Source organism: Melospiza georgiana, chromosome 10 (genome assembly GCF_028018845.1).
Source record: "Melospiza georgiana isolate bMelGeo1 chromosome 10, bMelGeo1.pri, whole genome shotgun sequence".
NCBI classification, from domain to species: Eukaryota; Metazoa; Chordata; class Aves; order Passeriformes; family Passerellidae; genus Melospiza; species Melospiza georgiana.
Window position 1 is genome coordinate 11,142,730 of NC_080439.1, and position 23,605 is coordinate 11,166,334.

The following is a 23,605-nucleotide window of genomic DNA, read 5'->3' on the forward strand; positions in this document are numbered from 1 at the left end:
GAGAACTACCAGAGGAGACCTGTGCTTGGAGATTGCAGAGAGGCTCTCAGGGATTCCTCAAGACAAGTGAGCTCCCTCTTCCATGCATGGATTTTGGATCCCATCACTGTTAAGGTTGATGCTTCTGCCCTCAGCCTCCCCAGCTGGCACCACTGCTGGCCATAGCAGCCACTGGGATTCCTGGGCAGGCATTTCTTTATTGACAGTTGTGCCAGAGTGTTTTCCTGGTCTGCTCCCTGCTGTGCCAAGGTAGATTGGCTCAATCAGACTTGGTAAACCTGTTGTGAATGTTCCATGCTTCACTGGACTTGCCAATTGTAGCTGCTCTCATTGCACCCCTGCTGCTTGTTTGACTGCCTGGTGGCTTCCAGCCAGGGCCCAGGGATGGGAAGTCAAGTTAATTTGCAACAGTGAAGGTAATATTAATCTCACCTTTCATTTTTTAGACATACAGTTAGGAAGCAAGGAAATGGATTTCTTTTCCCTTAAATACAAAGCCTCTCAGAGAGGAGGAATTGAGTCTGTTGTCCTTGGGGCCATCCTATTTCTCAGCACAAACCCAGTGTACACAGAACCTAGTAATGATTGTGCTGTACCCTGGTGAGACTGGGCAGGGAATGAGAACTAGTGCTGATGAAACTTCATTTCAGACCATGCCTGGCCTGTCCACATCTCCAGTAATTTCATAGTTGCCTCATTGTTGGATGTGAGTCTTCAAGGATTGGTTTCCTTGGCCTCACTTGCAGCTGCTGTCATGCTTGGCTCGGTGCCCTGGGTACTGGGTCTGATTGTGAGGGAATGTTCTGCATTGCCATCAGCCCCAAATCTGCTAGGGAGGTGCAGGTGTCCCCATCCTTTGCCACCTGGCTGGCTGACAGTGCTTCCTTGTGTTCCTAATGGGATGTTCTCATCTTCCTTAGCACATTGTTCTCAGGCTGATGGGACTTGAGGATAATGTGCTCACATGGGTTGGAGGCAGCCAGCCCAGCCAAGTTTCTGACACTGACGAAAGGTTTCTTGTGCTGCCTGCCCTGCCAGCAGCCACAGCAGCACAAAGAGAGGGCTGTGTGCTCAAGCTGTCTGCTTGGGTTTGTAACAGCAGAGTGTGTGCAGCCAAATGGCTTCTTCAGCAACGCTCAAATAATTCCAAATGTGTGAACAAACCCAAGGCTTTCTGCTGCCCCACCAGTCTGCTCCATGCTGTGTCTGTCCTCTGTGAGATGGGAGCACCAGGGAACCCAGACACTGAGAGGTTTCCAGTGTGCACATCACTGGTAACTGTCCAGCTGCCCTCTCTCTGTGCTGGTGGGTCAGTATCACTGGTTTAAGACCCAGCCCCTTTATTCATGTCCAAGCCCTGCAACTTGGTAGCTCATCCCAGGGCAGCATTCCCACTTGCTTTGTCAGTGTTGTGTGCATGTGGGCCAGGCAGGGGCAGGGCACAGCCCCAGCTCTGGGTGCTGTGTGGCCATCTTAGGGATGGCACTGGACCTAGGTGGCTTTGGGCTAGGAGTTGGAAGTTGCACCAGGGTACTCTGGCCCAGTCACTGAGCTTCAAAACAACCTAAACAGGAGCCTTTGTCCCTGCTTCGTGTCTGTGACATCCAGCAGCTCTCAGCTATAGCCTGTAAGAACTGAGTGAGAATATGAGGAGTTTGTTTGGACACCCATGGACTACTTCCAGCACTTCTCTGCAGGAGCAGTTAGAAGAAGCAGGCCTGTCTATGCAACACAAGTCTGTATGGACTTTGCCTTTTTAGTTGGAGCCCATGCTTTCTTTAGGAAGTCTTTAGTGGCCTGTCAGTCCAAAATGGTTAAACAATCATTGCTGCATCATAGGAATATAGCTCAGTGATAGAGGTGAGACTTTTCTGGGGTTAGTGCAAGACTGTCAGAAGACAAGGAGCAGTGTTCCACCGTGGCACTCCCACTTTCTTGCCCATGTGCTAAGATGTTTCTGTAATGTGTACTTTTGCAAACAGAGAAGTGTGTTTGGTGTGGGTAGCATGAGTAAAAACAAACAAAAACAAAGCTGAAGTCCTCCTATGCTCGAGTGCCTCTCTGGGGAGGGTGGAGCAAAGGTCTGCCAGCACCATCAGCACCATGACTGACTGACAGGTCAGAGCTCTTGAATACCAGAGGGATGAGAGCAGTGTGTGAGCCTGTGCAGGATGGCTTTGGGAAGGGCTAGGATGTACTTTTTAAAGCATTTCTTGTAGCAGTGATCCTTATGCAAAAAATGTGTAGCTCTGAAATGTTCATGCTTGCTCCTGTGCTGCATGCCTTGTGTTGCTGGTCCAGCTGTTCAGGCAGCTGTGCTGAGGACTTGCTCAGAGACTTATTGCAGTTAAAAGTAACACTTCCCTCCCATCCTACCATTCTCTTGCTTGATTGTTTGTTTTTGAACAGTCAAGAGCAACTGCTGCTTCTTGAATACCTGGCAGTAATAACAGCCCTAGATTTGGGCAGACTGGCTCTGTGCTGAGGTGTCTTTGATCAGCTCTGAACTCATGGTAAGGCTCAAACCTCTGAGTTGGATGTGCTGGATGGTTCTTCCAGCAAGCCAGATGATGTTTCTTGTGAGCAGAAGGTGGTTGTTCCACAATCATTCTAGGAAGCTGAAGCAGTATTAGGGATCACAGAATTAGTCTCTAGGGCAAGATTCCCTTGCCCTGTCCTGTAAAAAGCAGGTGTTGGTGACCACCAGGCACTCTGTGTTTGTCACCTGGGAATAGCAGTGCTGCCTGTGACTCAGCTGTGGCTTTTCCAGATCTGTGGCTCAAGGCAACGTTTCTTTCTTTGTACAGAAATGGCCACTGGAAGCATTCCAATGCTATTGAGTTTCATATCATCTTGCCCTTTTTAAAAGAAGTTGCGATGAAAAAAAGCAACAGCAAAACCTTAATTACACCATCCAGAGTTATTCATGCTTAAAGTGGGATCATATAACTGTAACCTTTGTCCTCATCTCCACCCTGCTGCGTGTCGCTGTCCTTCCCTGAAGTGTTGCTCTGGCTGTTAGGAGTTTTTGTTATCTTAAAACACCTTTCAATGCAGACTGGACCAAAAACTCCATTGAATATGGTAAAGCATTATCTGATCTCTTGGTACAGACAACTAGAAACTCTTCCAGATATTTTGTGGGGACACCTGGGTGTGGAGTAATGTCTTGATGCCTCTCTAGTGGAGCATGTGCGCCTGTGAGAAAAGGGAAGGCTTGTGGGATTGTGGCTTAGGAAATGCAGCTACTTTCTAATTTCATTTGTGGCAGTGGAAACGTTTTATCTTTTCTGACTCTGAACCCTTTCACAAACAGGATCCTCATAAATTCCCCTTGTACTTTTGATGCATTCTGGGGGTTTTGGGGTTATTTTCAGTTTATCTTTTAGGCTGTGCCTGTGCTCTGCTAAAGAGAAATCTTGGTCTTCCCCAGAGGTTTTGCCAGTGGAGTGCAGCAGGAGGAGTTTGTACTTCCCTTTGTGGCTTCAGAAGCATCTTGTCGTTCTCTGCTTTGTGATGTGTTTCAAGTGGGAGATATTCCCCTCTGTGGGTGCTGTTAAGCCTTTTAGCTTGTCACATTGAGGGAGAAATAAATGACAGACCTCTATAGTGTATATTTTTTGGTGCCACTGCCTAAAACTCCCCTCAAAGCGGGCAGAAACCCCAGGTCTGGGAGATCTGTGAAAAGGGGCTCCATTCTGCAGTCTGGGGGGACAGGTCACTGTCTGTCTTTGGTTCACAGAAAAGCTGCTGTGAACCTGCCACCAAAAGGCTGAGCCTGATGCTGTGTGTCTGTCCCTGTCCCAGTATGTGTGGCTTGTGTTTTGTTGCCCTACTGCCTATCATAACAAGTTAAAAATATACTCTGGTGTTTTTCTACAGTGTAGGTAGAGCATTCCTTTGAAAGTTCAAGTGGGAAAGTGATAGGCATTGGCAAAAATCTGCTGCTTTTAAACTGGTGCCAAAGGCAGTTCATCTGTTTCCCATTTCACTTGTCTCAAGGTCATTTTCAGCATCTTTTGAAGAAGCTGTAGTTATCCTTGCCCATAATGCTGTGACTGATCCCATATCTGGGTTCTAGGTGCAAATCCAGCATCTGCTTTTAGTCAATGAAGCTTACAAAAAACAACTGAAAATGATACCTGAGCTGGTAGAAATGCCTTGAGAGAAATGCAGTGAGAGCCATGGAGCTCAGTCTGCTCAGCTTTGGAGAGGTGCCAGTGTGCACCTGCCCTTTGTGCCATGAAAATACTATTCTCAGACTCTTTAACCTGGCACAGGAAGTCACAGTAAACACAAATGCCTGCCCTTGGTTTTAGCTGAATGCAGTCAGTGTGGGCATTGATAAAAATATATAATATATATTCTGGAATGCAGAATGCATTATATATTATAAACATAATATATATTCTGTTGGAAGGGAATGCAGAGCTTTGTACATAAGGTCTGATCCAGTGGTAGCATGGACTATTCTGTTCCTGAAATAGAGGTTGAGGAGCGAGTGGAGAAGGCATTTCATGCCAACAAGGACAAAGAAATAAATGCACACAAAAATAGACATGATGATAGGAGGGGGGGGAAACCACAACTCCAGACCTTGGCAAGTAGAAACTGTCAGAAGTTCATATACTCCCCTGGCTGCCATAGCTTGTTTGATGCTTTTTTGGTTTGATTTTGGTTTTTGTGGTGCTAATTCTCTTTACTTTGTTTCCCTGTTCAGTGTGTCGAGACTTCGCTATTCTGGAAGATCATACCTTGGCCCATAATTTACAGGAACAAGAGAGTAAGTAGCAACAATCTTCAGAGCAAACTGAAGCAAGCTTGTCCCAGCAGATAGCTGGCTTTATTTGATTTTGCTAAGAAAAATGCTTCCTGCTTTTATTCAATTTTTTTCCTTTCAATGGAATACAGTTTATTATTGCTGTCTTCACTATCCTGTAGCACTACACTTCACTCTGCTCCAGCTCACATTGTACCCCAGAGATAGTTGCATTTTATATTTCAATTTTGAGCTCTCCTTTAGAGTTGAGTTTGTTTGTGCCATTTATGATAAAATTGCATGTAGGAGTGCACTTGGGGTTTTGTTGCTGTGCAAGGTTTTTAGAAATAACTAGCAATTTTGGAAGCTTCAAGTTTTATAGTCTGACCTAAAGTACCACCAGAAGAGTCTGTTTGTTTACTTATTTCAGAATTACCAGTGTCTGCCTTTTGAAAGGAGCCTTCCTTTTCAGACATTTTGAGGTAGGGCAGCTGTGCACTAGAAGAGTTTATACAGGAGGAAAAAAAGGACAGCCAGAAACTGCAAAGTGACTGGTGCTTTTTTTTCTTTTTTTTTTTAATTAATTTTTTTTTACATGCTTATCTGTTAGTTTGGGTATGTTTATGTTTTAGTTTCAGGTGTGGTGGCCTCTCTAATCAGCTTCTCATGGATTTGGTATCTGCCAGTACCAGGTGCTAATGCCATTCCTGCTGCTCCACCAAGGGTGCAGCTGCTCATGCCCTTGGTGCTGGAACCTGAGAGCATTGAATTAAAGAGGGCTTTGGGCTGCAGCTCATGTAGCCATTTTTTCTGGCAGGCAATATCCATGTATGGTAAAGGACTCACTGGAGCACGAAGTTGCTCTGTTGCTAAATATAAAGGTAGGGAGATTTTTGGAACTGATTCTGCTGAGAGTGAGAGAAGTTTTCTTCTGTAGAGGTTATTGAAAACAAAATAGAAAAGTGTCCATAATAAGTGGTTTAGGTTCAGCTCATCCTCACTGGCCTCTGGTGGTCCCTCCCAGACCCACTTCATTTGTCTGTGTTGATTTTCTGTGGTCAGAGAATGAAATTCAAAGCCTAAAAACCATTCCCTATAAACCTGGATGTGTTTAAGATACGCAGAACTTGTTTTGGTATCAGACCCGTATACAGCCCCCACAGTGCTGAAAAGAGGCAATCTCAAGCTGCTAGCAGAATTTCAGTTCAGGACTTTCCCACCTTTGGAGAGATTGCTTGGTGTTTCCCTGCCAAGATCTCTCTTCCTTTCTGGGCTGGAATCTCCCTCCCACTTGGTTTATCTTGTTCACTCAGTGAAGTTCTGCAGCCTGATTTGAGGCTTCTTGTCTGTGTTTATTTCCAGTTGAGCATCACTTGGCCACGAATGTTCAGCGTAATCGTCTGGTGCAACATGACTTGCAGATGGCCAAGCAGCTGCAGGAAGAGGAGGATAAGAAAGCCCGTGCTCAAATCCAGAAACACCAAAAAGACTTGTGAGTTTGTGCTGGAGATCTTGGAATGGGAATGCTAGTCCCATTTGGTCAGAGCACTAATATCAGCTGCTTTGAGCTGACAGTATGTGGGGTTCATCAGCCTTCTGCTGTTGTTTCTTTTTTTCTTTGCCTGTCCACTGCTGTGAAAGTAGTGATACCAGCTTCTGGCACAGAGGAATAGGAGCAGTGGGGTGGTCTTGGAGCCTATCCTGCCTTAGATACTGTTGCCTGTCCATAAGAAGGAGCCTTCCCATTCTACTGCTTGTTGTGAAAATGGGGTAACTTGGCCACTTGTATTGACCTTGTCCCTGGCTGAAGTTTGAGACTGAAGGAACTGTGCCACAGAAATACCCAGTGCTACAGGGACTCTCTCTATTGTGTGGAAATTGCAGATATCGGTGTGTTTGCCCTGTGCCTGGTGAATGCTTTTGAGGAGCTGGGTGTGATGCTTTTGGTGTCCTGCTGCACTGACAGCCCCTGTGTGTGCTTGCAGCTATTCAGCATGAAATGACCTGGGAAGGGGAATTGCTGCTCCAGGGTGGCTTGATGGGGATGGGTGTTGGGGGACAGGCCTTCTCTTGCAGTCACTGACTGCTGCAGTAGCTGTGGGAGGGTTTAATGACTGATCCAGTTTGCTCTGCAGGTTTGCTCAGTCCCCACACGCCACATCTTAACCCTGTGGTCTGTGGTTTGGCTCTCTGTGTGCCGTGGCTCTCGGCTGTGGAGCTGGTGTAGAAGTGAAACATGGCAGCACAGGGCAAAACAAACTGTGCTTTCCAGTCCAGAGTGGACTTGCAGAGCACTGGATGTAACAGATGGTTCATGGGACAGGGCTCAGCCAGATCCCACTCATGAGATGTGGGTGGATGGGGGTCCCTGCAAACACAAGGTCTACAAGGCAGGATGCATCTCCCAGCAACTTTGCTGCCTCCTGACTGTTGTTGGGTTCTGGAATGCCACCCACCAGGTGCAGTTGGGGGTGGATCACAGAGCCTGGATGGCTCATCTGGCAGGACCAGTGACAGAGCAGAAGAGCTCTGTGCTGCACATGTGGGAGATACAGCACTGGCTTCAAAGCAGCAGCTCGTGAAAGCTTTGAAGCTGGGACGTGACAGATCAGCCACTGTTCTCAATGTTCCCAGCACACTGGGACAGACCTTGTGTACATATGTATCTCTCTAAGTCTGTGCTTTTTTTCAATAGTTCTATTTCTTTATTACCAATTAGAGATGTGAGTGAGTAAATGACAACATAAAAATTGATTTTGTATGGCAGACATGATTCTTCTTTGTTACTTGCTGGGAACTGCAAACAATTTTCTTGTTGTAGGACTCTAAAATTGCATTTATGAACTTTGTGAGCCAAAGCACAGGCAGAACTGCTGATGTAAAACGTTATTTCAGCAGCAGTTCTGCTTCTGAGAGCAGGAGCTCTTCTGCAAGAATAGTAAAAGAAGTTGGAGGTATCCTTTTGTAGTTGGATCTGTTTCTTCCTTAATTCTCTGTACGTTCCCACTGTCTCTTCCTTGTCCAAGAGTAGCATGTTTTGGCAACAAAATAATCCCTGTTGTTGTTGTTTTTTGTGTCACGTGGGACAGTTTGAAGCTAGAAGGTGATGGGAGGAGTAAAAGGGCAGAACTAAGGCGTCTTTAGAAACAGGAAACAAAAAAGCTCTTCAAATTTATTGGCTTTCTAATTTCTCTCAGAAAGACTTTGTGAAGATAAATGAGAGCATAGAAACATCTCTTTTTAAGAATTCAGGGAAGCATCAAACCTGATTTTCATGCTTCTTTAAAAGCATCTCTTGCATCTAGCTGAGCAGCCTGCACACTGCTAAGCATAGTAGCAAGATTACTAAAATAAAATAGTGTGAAAATATGTTCTTTCCCTGTTTTGCTCTCAGTTCTGTTTCACTGATGTGAACAGTTCCTTTGAACAGTTCCCTTAAACAATCCCTTTTTTTCTCCTCATCTGGCAACAACTAGTATCTGCAGTCACTGTGAATGGGAGGGAGCTTTCTGATCACACAAACTTTTAGGTTTTTTTCTCTTTTTTCTAAACTGATGTAGAATTTTCCCAACTTTCTTAGCACTCCTGGCTGCCCAGGAGGGAAGGACACATGAGTGGGATGTTCAGGAATGGTGATGTTTATGTTGCTCTGGCTGATTTTTGGGGTCTGATTGATGCTTGAGCTTACATTAAGGAAACTGAAGGGCAGGAAGAGCTGTCAAAGCTCTTGAACCTATTTTCTTCTGCTCACACAAGTTAATACATTAGTTCATGTTCACTAAGTAATCGAGTCTCAGTATTTAATTACTGCTGAGCAATAAACCTCCAAATCTAATCCTCTATAACTGTTGTTCTTAGGAATTGATGTGGTGTATTCCAAGATGTGTCATCAGAAAGAAGAAAATGCTTTTGTGTTTGCAATACTTCAGTGTTCTTTGCTGGTAACACCAGCAGGAGAGGCAATGACCTTGTTGCCTTGGCTCTGAAAGATGATTAGTTGTTTTTCTGTCCTGTTTGTTTTCAATAGGATGTATTTTAAGCATTTAGCAAGCCAGTTTGTGCTGATGAACTTGGCACCTTAGCTCTGCTCACAGGTGCCAGGGGAAATGGAGACGTGCAATGCCTTGATGTGTTTGACCTTTCTAACTTATTTTCTACCTAGTTTCATGTCCTCAGAGCCTGGGGTTGTAAAGGATCCACTACCAGGCTCACTGACAGCCTGCTCCCTGGGATTTGCTTATTCAGATATTGTTTTCCTGGGAGCTGTGGTTCTCTGCTGGTGCCAGGTTTGCCAAAGTCTCTTTTTAAAAAGCAAGTTCAAGAACTAGATTTGCTGCTGTGTGAACTCTCGTGGCTTTGAACAGATCTGTCTCCAGAGTCAAATGAAACACACACAGGCACACGCAAAAATTGCCAGGTTTTATTACCTGGATGAAGAAACTTGTGTCCTGAAATGTTTGACCTATTGATAACTCCAGTCCAGAGGTCTGCTCCCAAGGAACTGTTGACAGAAATCTTCTTTTCCTCTCTGCTGTGTGTACCTTTTTGTTGCCTATGACAAATGAGCTGTTCCTTAGTGACATCTGTCCTCTAAAACCCTGTCGTTTCAATGTTCTTCCTCTCCATCCTTGCCACATATCCACCCCTTCTGCTTCTCTCCTTCTTCTTTACTTTCTGTAAAAGAAGGTTCTGTTGTGCTACTGGCTGCTTCAGCCATGCCACATTTCTTGTTTTTGCAACAAAACATGCTTGTCTGCATTTGAGTGTTTTAACTTCTTCTTCTCATGTTCTAGGTTCTCTCCCAGTCCTTTGCCTCCAGATTCACTAGGTCATTTATGCCCAGATTCTTGCTCAAACCTAAAACTAGTTGCTCCAGCCCACATAGCACAGCTTTCACATAGCTCAGTGTGCTTCAGTTATTTGCTTGTCTTCCACTCTTGGTAGTGTTTTCATCACCTGTCTGATCATTGTCAGTGTATTCTTCAAATGATTGTATTCTAATAAGGCAGGCTCTGCTTGCTGCTGCTCACAGCTGTTCTCCTTCTATGCCTTGCCTCTCAGTAGTTGCAATTGTGGGGATTGACTTTCCTGCCATGTTTAGAGCTGGTCTTTAACTCAATCTCAACAGTGCTGAAAGAGAGAACTTTTAGCTTTCCTTTTCAGATCCCCCAGTCCATTTCTGAATTGCCCTGAGGAATCCTTGGCCATTGTTCCAGCACATCAGAGCATGCTGCTGAGTGTGGCACTGTTCCTGCAGATGCTTTTCAGCCTTCCTGGTCTGTCTGCACAGCCAAACCTCTCATGTCTCAATTGCTCTGATCTCTCCCTGTCCCCAGTTCATGCAGTCTTGTGTTCCTCCATCCACACTGGCACTGTGGCAGTGGCTCCTTCCCCCTTGTTTTGACACATGTTGCTCCCTTGCCTCTGGGCACTGATCCTGCTTTTGTGTCTTGTCTCACCTCAGTGGCATTTCTCATTCATTACTGAACTGACACCTCCAGCCTCCACTTGGCTTATGTACCATACTCCTGCGCTTCTTTCTCCTTGGCTTACACATGAAAGCCACTTCCCAGTAGTGCCTGCATTAACCATACCCCTGAACTTCTCCTTAGATACCACATGGACAAAAACTCAGCAGAATTAGGCTGTTTGCAGACTCCTGAGCACTACCTTGGCCTGCCCTATTTTGTGGTACCCATCTCCTTTCTTAGCAATCTGCCCATGAATCTCTTTTACATTTTACTCCGTGGATGTTTTGGGAAGTATTTTCTAAATTTGGCCGCCAGTAAGTACAGGGAGTCCTGGTCCCTGGTGAGGATTCATAGCTCTGCACTAACACTGAGTAATAATTCTTTTGTGTAAATTGGGTGGATTTTTTTTTAGCTCTTTTATCCCTTTCTCCAGGCTGACTGATGCCTGTGAGTGCAGCTGCCTATAATCCCTGTCTCCTTGCCTTCCAGGGAACGCCAGGACTGCGAGATTGCTCAGGAAATCCAAGTGAAGCTCGCGTTTGAAGCGGAGGAGCGCCGCAGGCAAGAGGAAAAAGACGAGGTAACCTTTAAAGCTGCAGGGATGGATGGCAGGGCTATTTGTAGCAGCCTTTTCAGGGCAGACATTTCTTGGCCAGTAGCCACAGGAGTTGGCTTGCATGGTGGCAGTCCTTGTCATGACAGAGCTCTGTATGCACAGACATTTTGGGGAGTCCTGTTACAGGAATAAGATACAGTCATGGTCCTCACACTCAAGGGTCATAAGGGTTGTTGATGCCAGTGGCCTTGCTAATGAAGAGGTCAAGTAATAGGTAAGTCTTGCTAAGGTGTTTATTGCCCTGTTGGAGGAAGCTGTAATTGTTTATACACTCTGAGACCTGCTTGCTTTCTCAAATGCAAGAAGAGAGGTACTGCTCTTGGGAGAATGCTAGGCCATTATTTCTTTGTCTTTAATGCAAAGATTTCAGACTCTCAGCCCAGCCATCTGTTTCTGGCTTCTCCATTCTTCAGTTTAGTATTTCACAGCCTGAACACCCTGTTACAGTTTCTTGCTGTAAGGAACCTGTAAGCAGATTCCTTTTGTGACTTCAGAATGTTTCTCTGCTCCTTTTGCTTGAGAGTGGGTGGTGTGGTTTTTTTCATAGTGTACAAAGGGTTTTGCTTGTTGGTTGCCTCAATGGATCAGCCTGTCAGATAGAGTTTTCAATAAACCCACAGAGTAGAGGAACACCTGTGAGAACCTGCAATTTCAGATGGTTTCCTGAGGAGCCTGGGTTGTCTTGAGATGTTCAAGGGGCACCTGGTAGAATTCTCTGTATTAGGAAGAGCTTGAACACAAGGCTGTATTTCCTGGCAGAGCCTGAAATAAGAATCTGCCCTTGCCTGACAAATGCATTGGGGTTTTTTGCAAGACTTCATTTTCTTCTCCTACCTACTTCAAGCAAGTACTGAAAGGCTGCCCAGACAGATGGGATGGCTTGGCTTCCCAGAGGAGCTTGTGCTAACAGAGTGGGAGGAGCCCTTTGGCTGTAGGATTTCTGCTTAAAAGGTACTGATCTGTCATATTTTTATCAGGAAGGTGAAGGAGATGCAAAACTAATGTTGACTTGTGGAACTGCACCTTTCCTTCCTGCTTTGTATAGAGAACTGTAGGGATGTCAGCAGTCTAACCACAGGTCCTTGCAGCCTGTCAAACCTGACTGCTGACCATCTTGTACAGTTGGGAGCAGGCTCCAGCTGACTGTGCCTTAAAGCAAGGAGAAGTCATAAATATTCTCTCTCTTCCTGCTGGTACATGGGAAGTTCCCAAGTGTGTCTGAAATGTAGCTGAGGACTGAGGCAGATCCTTTCTGGAGTGCAGGTATTTTAAATGAAGCACTAAGCCTGCCTGCCCTGCCTGCTGATGAATCCTGTTTGTAAGAAGTGGTTTGTGTGGATTTGCAAGTCCTGAGCTGTCTCAGTCCTGGAGATAATGTGCTTTAGCTCATATATTTATAGACTTACAGTACTTGCTAGAAAGGTTAACCTTGTCAGGGAAAGGAGTTTGTGGAGGTTTAGTTTTTTGGGTTGTTTTTTGTTTTTTTTTTTTTTGAAAGAGCCTGTGGCATCCCCAGATTTTCCACAAAGCTGGTTTCAGAGCAGATCTTCCCCGAATCCTGAAATAATAGTTTGTACTTGAGTAGCCATCCAAGGTCCTCCAGTGCTGGCTTGGCTCTGGAGGGTGTTGACTCTTAGTTTGCATTTCAGCCATGCCTTTCCTGCCTGCAGTGTCCACTTTACATGCATGGCTCTGTAAAGTTCCTGAGGATTAGGAAGGCTTAAATGAATAGCATCCAGAGGGGCAGCATGACCTGCTGGTGTCTCCCAGCTTTGCTCCCTAGCTCCAGACTGGCTTCACTGACTCACAAGCTCATGGGCCTCAGAGGAGCAGGCCCCAGGGAGCTGTTTGTGGTTCCTAGGCCTTGTTGACCCATTAGTCATCTTGAAGGAAAACCAATTAGGAAAATGGAGTGCTCTTCTCTTTGGCATATCTACCAAAACTGTGACAGGAGACAAATGGCTGCAGTCCCCACTGTGCTCCTGCCTTGTGCCTAGTTTGCTCCTCCTAATGTCCTTTCGATTTTCTTTTCCTTCAAGTCTCTGTCTGTCAAACTGATGCATTTCCCTGCCTGGCATCCTGTAGTCCCTGAAAATTACAGCCAGTGTGAAGTGAGTTCACAGTTTACTTGGGGAACTCCTTCCAGTCAGAAGTGCCTTTAGCTGGACAGTCTTTGCCTCTGTGCTCTCCTTTCCCTGGTAGAGTGCAGGGAGGAGATCAAGCCCACTCCCATTACTGGCTGTGCACTTCTGTGACTTCCAAATCCTTGTGGAAAGCCTGAGGTTGCACACAGAGTCTCTTCTGCCCTGCTTTGGCCATTAGGGCTTAGCAGGCTTTTGTGCAGGAGGAGCAGGAACCTGGGAGTTTGCCATGGTGTTGGAATCTCAGTACTGGGCTGAGTTGACTCTGGTTGCTGACATGGTCCCTTGTGTCACCCATTAATTTGAAAGCTTCATCCAGTCCAGGGGTTGAATTTGAGTAACTGTTGTTGTGTCTGAAAAGTTAATTTTTTTTTTTGTAAGGATTTTAATAATTGAATAAAGAATTTGATCAAAATAATGTGGAGACACTTTTTAGTGGTGATTTAATATCTGTTTTCTTCCATCTCTGCAGGATATTGCCCGTCTCCTACAACAGCAGGAAGAAAAAAAGCACAAGAAGCACTACCCAGAGTCCCAGGGACACACAGGCTATGAAGAGAGCTATTATGCACAAAATGGAGGTATGTTTCTGCAAGATAAAAGCCAGGATCATGGCAGTGTAGGTGGACCTGGTGGTCTGACAACTCTTTATCCCTCAGACTCAACTTTATGCTACAGACCTGCATTTAGCACTGTAGCATTACATCAGTTTATGGCGTCAAAATCAGATTATTTTTTAATCAGGAAGTATTTAGTTAAAAAAAAAAAAAGGCAGAGGAGACAATTGAATAGTTTTTATTGTCCTTGAAAGTGGCCTAAATGACAGGGATACGTAATGTGGTTTGTGACTGTGCAAGTACAGCCACACATGCATGTTTTAGAAGTGCTTGTGGAAAAAGACAGTGGCTGATAAGGTAGTAACTGCTGTGTGACACCAGGGGTGTGGGGGAGAAATGCTGGTGAAATTCCATGCTTGCATTTGAAGAGAGACAGTTCCATGTGCTCATTTGTGATGCTGGCACGGCTACATGAAGGAATAAATGCTGGTTCATGGAGATGTTTCAAAAATAGCTCCTTGCAGGTATGTACCCAAGCTGTAAAACTAGCACAACTGCCTTGAATGACTTACTGAAGAACAAGGTCATCTCTACAGAATGTCTCTGCTGTGATCATCTGGGACTGTACAGTGTGGAAATTATTTGATCCACAGTGCTCTATTGCTTCCTTTTGGTCAGCTTCTGTGATTGATTACAGACCTTCTTTAAGCTGGGAAGAGAGAATCAGGGTGTATTTAATTATGGAGCAATCTGGGGATGGCTTTGCTATGCGCTGGTGGTGGTTCCTGTGTTCTTTCTTCAAAAATGTGGTGGGGAAGATGGGTTGCTTTTGATTAACAGATTGTGAAGATGAAGATCAAACCTCATTTCTCATTTTAACATCAATGCCATTGGCAGTTTAAAGTCCTTTATTTGAACTTACACGAAGTATTTTAGTTTCAATTTGGAAGAAGTTCAAAGATAGCCAAGAGAGTACAAAGCACAAAGTTCAAAAGTGCAAAACAGTAACCAAGTGGAAACTTCATGATCGCAAGTCCTTCTACATGTACAAAGCTGGGAAAAATTGATCTTGGAGTCCTACAGCCAAGCCACTCCTCAGGTTTTCAGAATTAAGTGGGAGAAGTCTGAAAAAATACAACATAGGCAGAAGTGTGCATGCAGAGATGGTAGGACAGGATGTATTTTTTTAACAAATCAGCTGACAAAGCCTGTGACTTCTGAAGTTAAGACTGTGGTTTGGACTTGAAGGGTAGGATATCTTGTGGATCTGTTTTCTTCCTGCAATAATCCATAATTTTGAAGGTGAGGCAGGAGGTGTTTGCCTGGCCAGTCATTGCAGTGCTGCTCTTGATCTGTGCTCTTTAAAAGCTATAAAGGACTGGAGTGGATTTCATGCCTGGATCATCTAGCTTGTTGTTCTGGGAACTCTTAATTACTTGAGCACCATTTGATTAGGCTTCTGCAGCCTTGGTTTGTATTGTCCTCATTAGTTGTGAATTGAAACAAATAAAAAGCCCTTGCTTTGTTAAAGTTTTCTCTTTTTTTGGTGAGGGTGGAGTGTGTTTTTGTAGTTTTTTTCTTATTGCTTGAGACTGAGGTAAAATTTATCCACAGATGAGGCCTATTGCTCCAAAGCAACCTGAGCTCTTTAAAAGTGGAAAAATAAACACGAGAAAAGGCAGAGTTCCTCCCAGCAGTGCCTGTGCCATGAAAAACATTTTTGTATTCACTCAGTCACTTGCTGCCTCAGAGAGTAACACCAGGGTCTGTGGAGTGTTTACATGGCCCCCATGGAAGGTGCCAGAGGAACCAGCACCTGTTGATGAATTAATCACCCTGAGATACCCCAAAAGCAAATTATCTGCTTGGCTTGTCTGGCATGGTTGTGTTACCTGCAGCAATCCTTTCCCAGCACAGCCAGGCTTTGCTCTTTTGTGTTTTCCTGCTCTCTGCTGTTGTATTTATTGAGCTTTCCTCAATGACAAAATTGAATTAATTTTTTGATCCTAGTGACTGTTGTTCAAAAACTGACTCTGGCTTTCAGGCTCTGGTCTCTGTTGTTCAGTAAGTCACTTGGATTGGTTGATTGGTTATTTGCTTTCTGTAAATCATATTTATGATCTAAAACTGAACAGAAAAAACCCAACCAGTTAAAGAGTGACCACAGCAGTTCCTGTTACAGTTCTTGGACTTTTAAAAAAACACCTGTTCTGGATAAAAGTCACACAGACTTGTTTTGAAGGTGGATTTTCTGTAGGCTCTATTTTTGCTGGCTCTGAAGAAGTTTTTTCTGAATAGAATGACTCGAAGGGAACATTCAGTTTTGGTGTAAGGTTTGTTTTTCTCCCTCTGAAATCTAGATAGATTGTGAGACAGAGCTATTCATTAAAAAATGCAATTCATGTGCAGTGAAATTTATTTAAAATATTTTGAGATACTGTAAAACAAACTCTGGACAGTTGAGGAAAGTCTGCTGCTGCAGGGTTTTTCTGGTGGGGGTTGTGTGTGTAGTTCTGTTTCAGATCAATCTCTGCTTCTAGGCATTTTTTTTTTTTATTTTGAAAAGCTGCTGTAGAGAGATAACAGTTCACTCTGTGCAATGATTTTTCTTAGCAAATAGGTTAGTTGAAAAAATAAATCAATTAGTAAATTGTATGCAGGCAGATTGCTGCATCCTCGTAGCTGTTTCAGGTTTATTACTGAAACTAAAAGCAGAGAAAAATTCTACCTGCTTTCTGGAAAGCAGAGAGGAAACAATCCCGCCAAAATGCCAAGTAAGCAGCTTTTCTAGCTGCAATGCTGAGGTCAGGAGCCTGGGTTTTCTGAAGTCTTAATCTGCCCTAAAATTTCTGTCCATAACTGCCTTTGCATTCAGAGCTGAAACTTCTTTGTGGACAATGAATAAGTGCAGGCCCTGAACTTGTGGGTCTGCAAAAGATATGTGACAGTCTGTGGTGGAGGATGTTTGGATGCTGCAGCTATCCTGTTCTTGCTTTTAAAGGGAAAAAAACCTTCTATCCTACCTGTTTACTTCTTTTCTGCTTTATGTGGGTCTTTTCCCCCAGTTAGGTTTTTCTTATGAAAAACCTTGTGCTTGAAGCCAGGGCAAGGCTCACCTGTGCTTATAAACCAGGGTCCAACCTGACCACTCTGCTTGGCCCCTCCTGGCCTTATGCTCCTCATTGTCTCCCAACTTTTCCTGCATCTTGTGCCCTTCTTTGCCAATCTTCCCCAGGTGGTTTCAGGACCTGCAGCAGTGATGTGTCATCAGGAGATGAGCTGCTCTCTTGGCAGTTTTTCAGCCCCAGTGGCATCATTAAAAGTCATTTGTCTCTGTATTGACTTGTCCTTGTCTAGGAAGTGCTCAGACACTTTTGCATTGGACCTGTGCTTTCTGTTCCAACCTTGTTGCCTCCTGTGCTGCCCTGCTAGCCAGGCTGCCATTTCCTGTGTCTTCTCTTGCACCCTGCCAGCTTTATCTGTCTCTGTTATTACTCTTTCTTTCATCATGCTTTGCCTGCATTTTCAGCACCTTGTATCAAGCTCCTTCCTCTCCCTGCTGTGAGTCTGGCCTTGAACCTCCATTAACCCCTGCACCACTAACCCCCTCCTTGTTTGTCCCCCCATTGCTCAGAGCAGCCCTGGGGTGAGCCCAGAGAGCAGATTTCTGAAGCTCCCAGAGCACACAGGCATGGCAGGGGCAGGCGTGAGCAGAGAGAGCACCGAGGACCCCCCTCACCTTTGCCCAGCCGTGCCCCCACACGCGGGCACTCCAGCTCAGAGGGCCGTGGAAGGTCTCCTCAGCTGAGAGAGGCCAGAAACGGCCAGCAGCAGGAGCAGAAGACAACCAGCCAGGGAAGGTCCAGGAGACATCTCAGCCTTGACCTGGAAAGAGAGACTGAGCACCGTGCCTATGATCACAGCAACAGCTGGGAGCCACAGGAGAGGAGGAGAGCTGACAGGGAGAAGGAGAGGAGACTTCTCAGTCCCGACCTGGACTTGGAGCATGGACTCAGAGAGGAAGCACAGCACAGCAAAAAGCTACCAAGGAAAGACAGAGAAAAGCACCTTCCTCTCCTTGAGATGGAACTGGAGGCAGAGCAGGAGACCTGGCATCGGGGTGGCAGACAGCACCCTGAGAAACACAGATCTCACCACCAGGGCCACTCATCACACAGGATGGCACGGGATGAAAAGCTCTATGATGCTGAATCTAGAGATGACCATAGGAGGGGTGAGGCAAGAGCCTACAAAAGGGCAGGACACAGGAGACACTCCCCCTCCCCTCATGCTGTGAGCCAGGGGAAGGTTGGAGACAGCCAGCGAGACCCAGGTAACCGAGTGATGGGGAAGGTGTGCCTGTGTGTGGGGATGACCTTTGTGTGCCCCATACTGGTGTCTGAGACATGTTTGGCTTCCTTGAAGATGCTTCTCTCCACTATCTACCTGCAATGTGTACACAGGGAATCTTGCCCGGGTTTCTTCCTGATTTAGCAGGATTCTTCTTGTCCATTAATGTTCTTGCTCTATATCCTGATGTTCCATGGCATTGGAGAGGATGAGTAAGAAGGCATTGTTGGAGGTGGTGCCCTTGGTATCCTTTTGTTTAAGAAAACAAATTTCTTCCCCCCACCAAAAAAAACCACCACACCATCCCCAAAGAAAGACCCCCCAGAAAACTCCAGCCAACACCCAGCTTTTGTTTTTAAAATACATTTTGTGCAGTGGCCTCCTTGTAGAGGAGAAAAAAGGGAACAAACCCCTGAATGTTAGGTTATGGTTGTATTTTGTGGAGTTGAGATGCAGGACTGTAGTGAGCACACTTTGCTTAAGCACGAAAAAACCCAGCAATTTTCATCCACTTCTTGTTGAAAACCCTGCTGCAACTTAATTAATTTTGGGCAAAGTTCACTAGTGGCACTGGGCATCCGACTGGGTTCTATTTGCAAGATTCTTGCCAAATTCTGTGCAAGTGGAATTTTCTGGGAAATGTGTACCTGTGTAGTTCTTGCTCAACAAGCTCTTGGCTTTAAAGATCCAGACCCATCATTCTACTTTTAAAGACATTGGGACAGTTATTCTTCTTCCTCATGATACACTTTCCTTAGAGAAATAGAAGGTTTAGCTTTGAAATAATGCAACTCTATACTTAAAACAAGAACTGAACATTATATGAACTTTAAAAATGCTTACTTTTCTGTTTTCTCATTGAATTTTAAAATTCATTGGTCATGCCAAGGAAGAAATTGTCTGAAAACTCATGTGAGCCTGTCCTGGGTAACCCTTGGAGCCCATGCTGCTTCAGCAGTGTGTTCAGACTCTGCTGTGCTCATATCAAATGTTGGGCTGCTCTCTGCTGCCCAGTTTTGCCACTGTATCTGTATCAGATACAGAGAGTCACAAGTTTGTCAGAGAGTGACAAGTTATAATTCCTTTGCTAGCACTGCTGTCGCCATAGGGACATGGCCTGTTCTGCCCTGGAGTTGCATTTGCTGTCTGAGACAGGGTGTGGGAGGTACACTGTGATGATCTCTGGTTCTCTTGAGTGGGGGTTTGGAGGTGGCTGAGGAGATGGTGGGAATCTCCTTCCCAAAGGATTTGGAGAATGGTTGAGTTGATTGTTTTCTCTCAATTCTGCAGGCACTAATTTGAGGGGGAGGACACAAGGCCTGTACGATGGCCCCCGCATGGAACAGGAGCTGTCTGATGCAGAGATTGCTCGGAAGCTGCAGGAGGAAGAGCTCCTGGTAAGTAGAGAGGGTGCATTGCTCAAGTCAAAGGAACTAAGGCAACCAGCACAGACAACTTTGCTTTGTCAACCTTTAATGTATAAGAGTGACTGTAAGACCTAAGGTCTTGCTCCTGTGCCTTCTGCTAATTACCTTTGTCTTCCATACACACAAATATGGAGTGACAGCTGGCTTCCAACTAATAAGCCCTACTTTTTGAAATAAACACCCCAAAATTGAAGTGCTGAAGCAAAGTGATATTAAATGGATGTTTCCAGGCAGGTGAAGATGGCATGTAGTCAGTGTAAGCAGCTCACAAGGAGACAGGCCGTTGCCTGTCTTTAAGAGAGAAGGCAGCAGAGTGGGAAATGCATTGTGGTGTGGCCAGGCAGATACATGATGGCAAAATTCAGCTGAAAAGTTGAAATGGCAGATTGGAGTTGGGTTATGAGGTAAGTATGAGGGTAGCTAAGTGTATTTGGAGAGGATGATGGTGTATTTGTAAGGGCACATACTTGCCCTGCCCAGTAGGTTGATGAGTATGATTAATTCAGAGATGGTAATTTTTTGTCTCTGATTTTCCTTCCCCACTTTTCTCCCCCCCTCCAGGCTAATGAAGCAGATCAGAAGGCAGCTCAAGTAGCCCAAGATGAGGTGAGAAACAAGTCAAATACTTGTGGAATTCCTTTACTTGCAGAAGCTGCTAAACAGCCCTTGTTTTCTCTGACCCTCTAGTTGTTAATTTCTTTCCTTGTAGGGGAAGCCTGAGGCTCTAGTGGGAATTTCTCCCAGGTGGGTTTTGTGTATGGGCTGGCCAAGCAGAGAGTTGCACTGCCTGTTGCAACCATGACAAAGGCAGGAAGTTCATGGTTCTGTAAGAGCATTTCTTGTAACTAAAACCCAAGGGGGACTATCCAAGATGTTGTGAGAAGAACCACTGACTCCCTTAAGGAGAAGGGATAGAGGGCAGAAATGTTCTGCAAATGCAGTTCTGGTAAATCAGCTATTGGACATGCTGCATGCTGCCAGTCTTAATTTTGCCCTGTCCCTTGATTTCCGATCACAGATGGATGAAATCCTGGATTTGTACCCTTCCCATTCAGCAGCTGTCCATGGGAAAGTTTTGAGTTATTCAAACTCACAAGAGCAGTAAAATTGTCTGACAGAGCCTGTGTTTCCTTTCTAGGAAATTGCTCGTCTCTTGATGGCTGAGGAGAAAAAGGCTTTAAGAAAAGAGAAAGAAAGAGAAAAGTCTTCCTTTGAAAGGAGGAGGCATGATCAAGATTGGAAGGTATGGCAGGCTTCAGGAGGCACCACAGATAAGGTGCTATAACATTTTTCCTATTTTCAGAGGGAGGTGAGTGTATGGTGGGAGCAAAAGGTGGTGATGCATCTGAAGGGTCTTGCTGTCTGTTACTCAGCTGCTTCCCAAGCCTTTTGGAGCCACCTCCTTGCTTAGATGCTTTTGGCTTCAGCCTCAAGCAAGGTAGTCCTTGGGGCTCTGGCCTTGGAGGATGGCACTGGATGTCACAGCACCTTGTGGCCTCCCTGAAGCACTGTCAGTCCCTGGTGCAGGACCTTCCCTTTGCTGAAATCCTGACTGTGGCTTTAAAAGCAGTAGTTGGTTCTGTTTGTGTAAGGGCAATGCAGCTGCTTCAGTTGTCACTCTGCCTCATAACTGGCTGTGTAATGAAAGTTCTGAGTTTAGCATGCCTGGTTGTGGTAGGAGTAACACCAGAGAGACTTGGCTGGCCAGCATGGAAGGGGATAGGAAACAAATTTTATGGTCAGCACTGCTGAGGTGCTAAAGGGGATGTGGTGTTAATCTTGGGGCCAGATGGAGGTAGCTCTGGTGTTTTCAGCCTCCTTCCTGAGTTTCAGTGGTTGCAGGAGCACAGCTGCCTGCAGCTGGTCCTTCCTGCTCAGCCCAGCCTTGTGCACTATCACTACACCCAGACTGTGTTCAGCCCAGCTTCAGAACTGTCCCTTACTGCTGTCACGTTTTAGCACAGAAATTGAGTTTGGCTTGGCAAGGCTGGGTTTTTACTGAGAATGAGTCCTGATGCTCATTGCCATTTTCATGTCTAGCTGTAGTTAATTTTGTGTGTAAACCAAGAACAAAAGGGCTGTGTGGATTTGTGGCAGTCCCAGTGTCCTGGCTGGTGCCTAGCAAGGCACACAGACGAGCTGATTTCCCTTCTTCCCATCAGCCTGATGCAAGTGAGTCCACGCGCTCAAGGTCAAGAGAAGGGCCTGAAACTCAGCGACACAGAAGTGACAGGCCTTCAAGGTGAGCTTGAACTGGCTGGCAAGAATGGGGAGTACAGTTGGGAAGTTGCTGAGAAGCTGAGTCCTAGGGAGGAGGTGTGGGATCACCAACCTGACCCACCCCAGAGGGCACTCAGTGGAGAGCAGGGCGATAAGGGGCACGGAGCTCATGAGGTGTTGGTGACGTGCGTCACTCACTGTGCTCGTGGCACTTGTCCATCTTGGTCCCTGTGCCCAGTGCTGACAGAGATTGATGAGCTTGTGCAGTGACATTTGTTAAATGGCAGAGAAACATTGAGAGGGTTAAACAGCTTCTGGGGATGTGAAACTAAATGTCATCTCTGGGCAGGAAGGCGTAATCACCATGCATTTGCACAGCTGCTCCCTTGGTCCTTGCTCCCAGTTGAGCCCTGTGCACAGCTCCCACTGCTGCATTTGAACACCACCCTGCAAGCAAGGGCACTGTGCTTTGGGGTGTCTCATCCCAAACTGGGAACATGCTGTAGCCCAGTGCTGCTTCTGAATCCCTTGATACTCTGGCTTAATTCTCTTCATGAGGTACTAAACCCTGAAAGTGGCCCCAGTGGCTTTGATTTCCATTCCAGAAACGAACCTAAAAATTCTTGTTGAACTTGCAAAAGAAATAATAAATGGAGCTGCAGGTGGAGATTGAGAGAGATCATATTAAAGTACTCTGGGGGTAAAACTGCAAGCATTAACCACTTTAAAACACTGCCCTTTTGAGTAAAGTTTGCAATAAACTTCATAATGGAAACTATTTCCTGATAGCTGAAACCATTATTAAATGAAAGGTCCATGGCAAGCAGCACATACTCTGCTTTTCTCACTGCAGAAGCAGTGAGGAGCTGTTCTGCAGGTGGAAGGTCTGGGCCAGGCAAGGTTTGCATCAAACTGACAGTAACAGGCCAGACAGCTGAGATGTTGCTCTTGCTGCACTATTGTGACTTTGAGTTATTTCCCAACACTCCTTTGACTCTGTGCTTGGCAGGTCACAGCCTCTCCTCGATGAACACTCTCGGTATTACACGAGCCAGCCCAGCCCCTTGCGCCACCACCCCAGACCTGAGCACTCTCCTAAAGGTAGGGTCTGCCTGGGCTGCCCAGCACTTGGGTTGTTGTCAGCTCTTTTCCTCACACAAGGAGCCTGCAGGGGACAGAGTGATGGGAAGTGATGCAAATAAAGAAGAGGAATAATGCCGCAGCAGGCAGGTGATGCTGGGCAGTGTTTGGGTTGGACTTGCTGAGCATGTTGCAGGCTGTGAGACTGAAAAACTGAATTGATTTGCCTGGAATTTGTCAAGGTGCTGTCTGTATGTCTTCTCTGATCTCTTAATGATGAATGACTGTAAATCTAGGTAGCAAATGACAAAGAAGTGTCAGGAAGACAACATTATGATGGATTTTAGGTGACTCACTGTTCTCAAACAATCCAATACAAGACAGAGCCTCACCTTTCTGGTGAGCAGATGGGATGATCAGACAGAAACTTGTCCTGAGAGCAGGCTAGTTTTATTCCTGTAGCACCTCAGCACTGCTTTGTTGGTTTGTTTCCTGAAATCACTTGGCACAGAGCAGTGTGGATAGGGTTGCCCCTGCAGTTGTTTTAAATCTGAATGCCCATTGTCTGAGTTATCTGTAGAGCCTCTGGGGAAGGAAGGGGGCAGTCTGAGTTTAACTCAGTCTCAGATTTCTTCCAGCTCCACTAGTGAGACTTAAATGTGGATGCTTTCCTTTCCAAAATTTAGTTTGGTAAACTTGGGTTGTGTCTTCATCAAGCAAGCTGGAAAGTTGATGGCACTTTATAGGGTGTGTTTGCTTTAGTGAGACTGTGCAATAGGGCTGCAGCACCATTCACACCCTAGAAGAAATGCACATGTCTGCCTGTCTCGTGGATCTGTCCTTCCTTTGCTTCAGTCATGTAACATATAGCTCCCATTTTGGCCTTTGACTTGACTAGTACCCTAGAAGTCAGACAGATGGACAGTAGGGCAGGCCAGGTAAAATATGTCTGCAGGCAATAATTTTTTCACCAGGGTTTAGTCT

At 45.5% G+C, this 23,605-nt stretch overlaps 1 protein-coding gene across 1 annotated transcript in view; it reads left to right on the forward strand.

The window, feature by feature from the left end:
• Positions 1-23,605, forward strand: part of CCDC50 (coiled-coil domain containing 50) — a 41,406-nt gene that overhangs the window by 13,114 nt on the left and 4,687 nt on the right. The window contains exons 2-10 of the mRNA XM_058031136.1: positions 4,721-4,783; positions 6,122-6,251; positions 10,720-10,810; positions 13,460-13,568; positions 19,185-19,291; positions 19,883-19,927; positions 20,460-20,564; positions 21,484-21,563; positions 22,551-22,642. Coding sequence (XP_057887119.1) covers positions 4,721-4,783; positions 6,122-6,251; positions 10,720-10,810; positions 13,460-13,568; positions 19,185-19,291; positions 19,883-19,927; positions 20,460-20,564; positions 21,484-21,563; positions 22,551-22,642 — 822 coding nt within the window. The remainder of the gene's footprint in view (positions 1-4,720; positions 4,784-6,121; positions 6,252-10,719; positions 10,811-13,459; positions 13,569-19,184; positions 19,292-19,882; positions 19,928-20,459; positions 20,565-21,483; positions 21,564-22,550; positions 22,643-23,605) is intronic.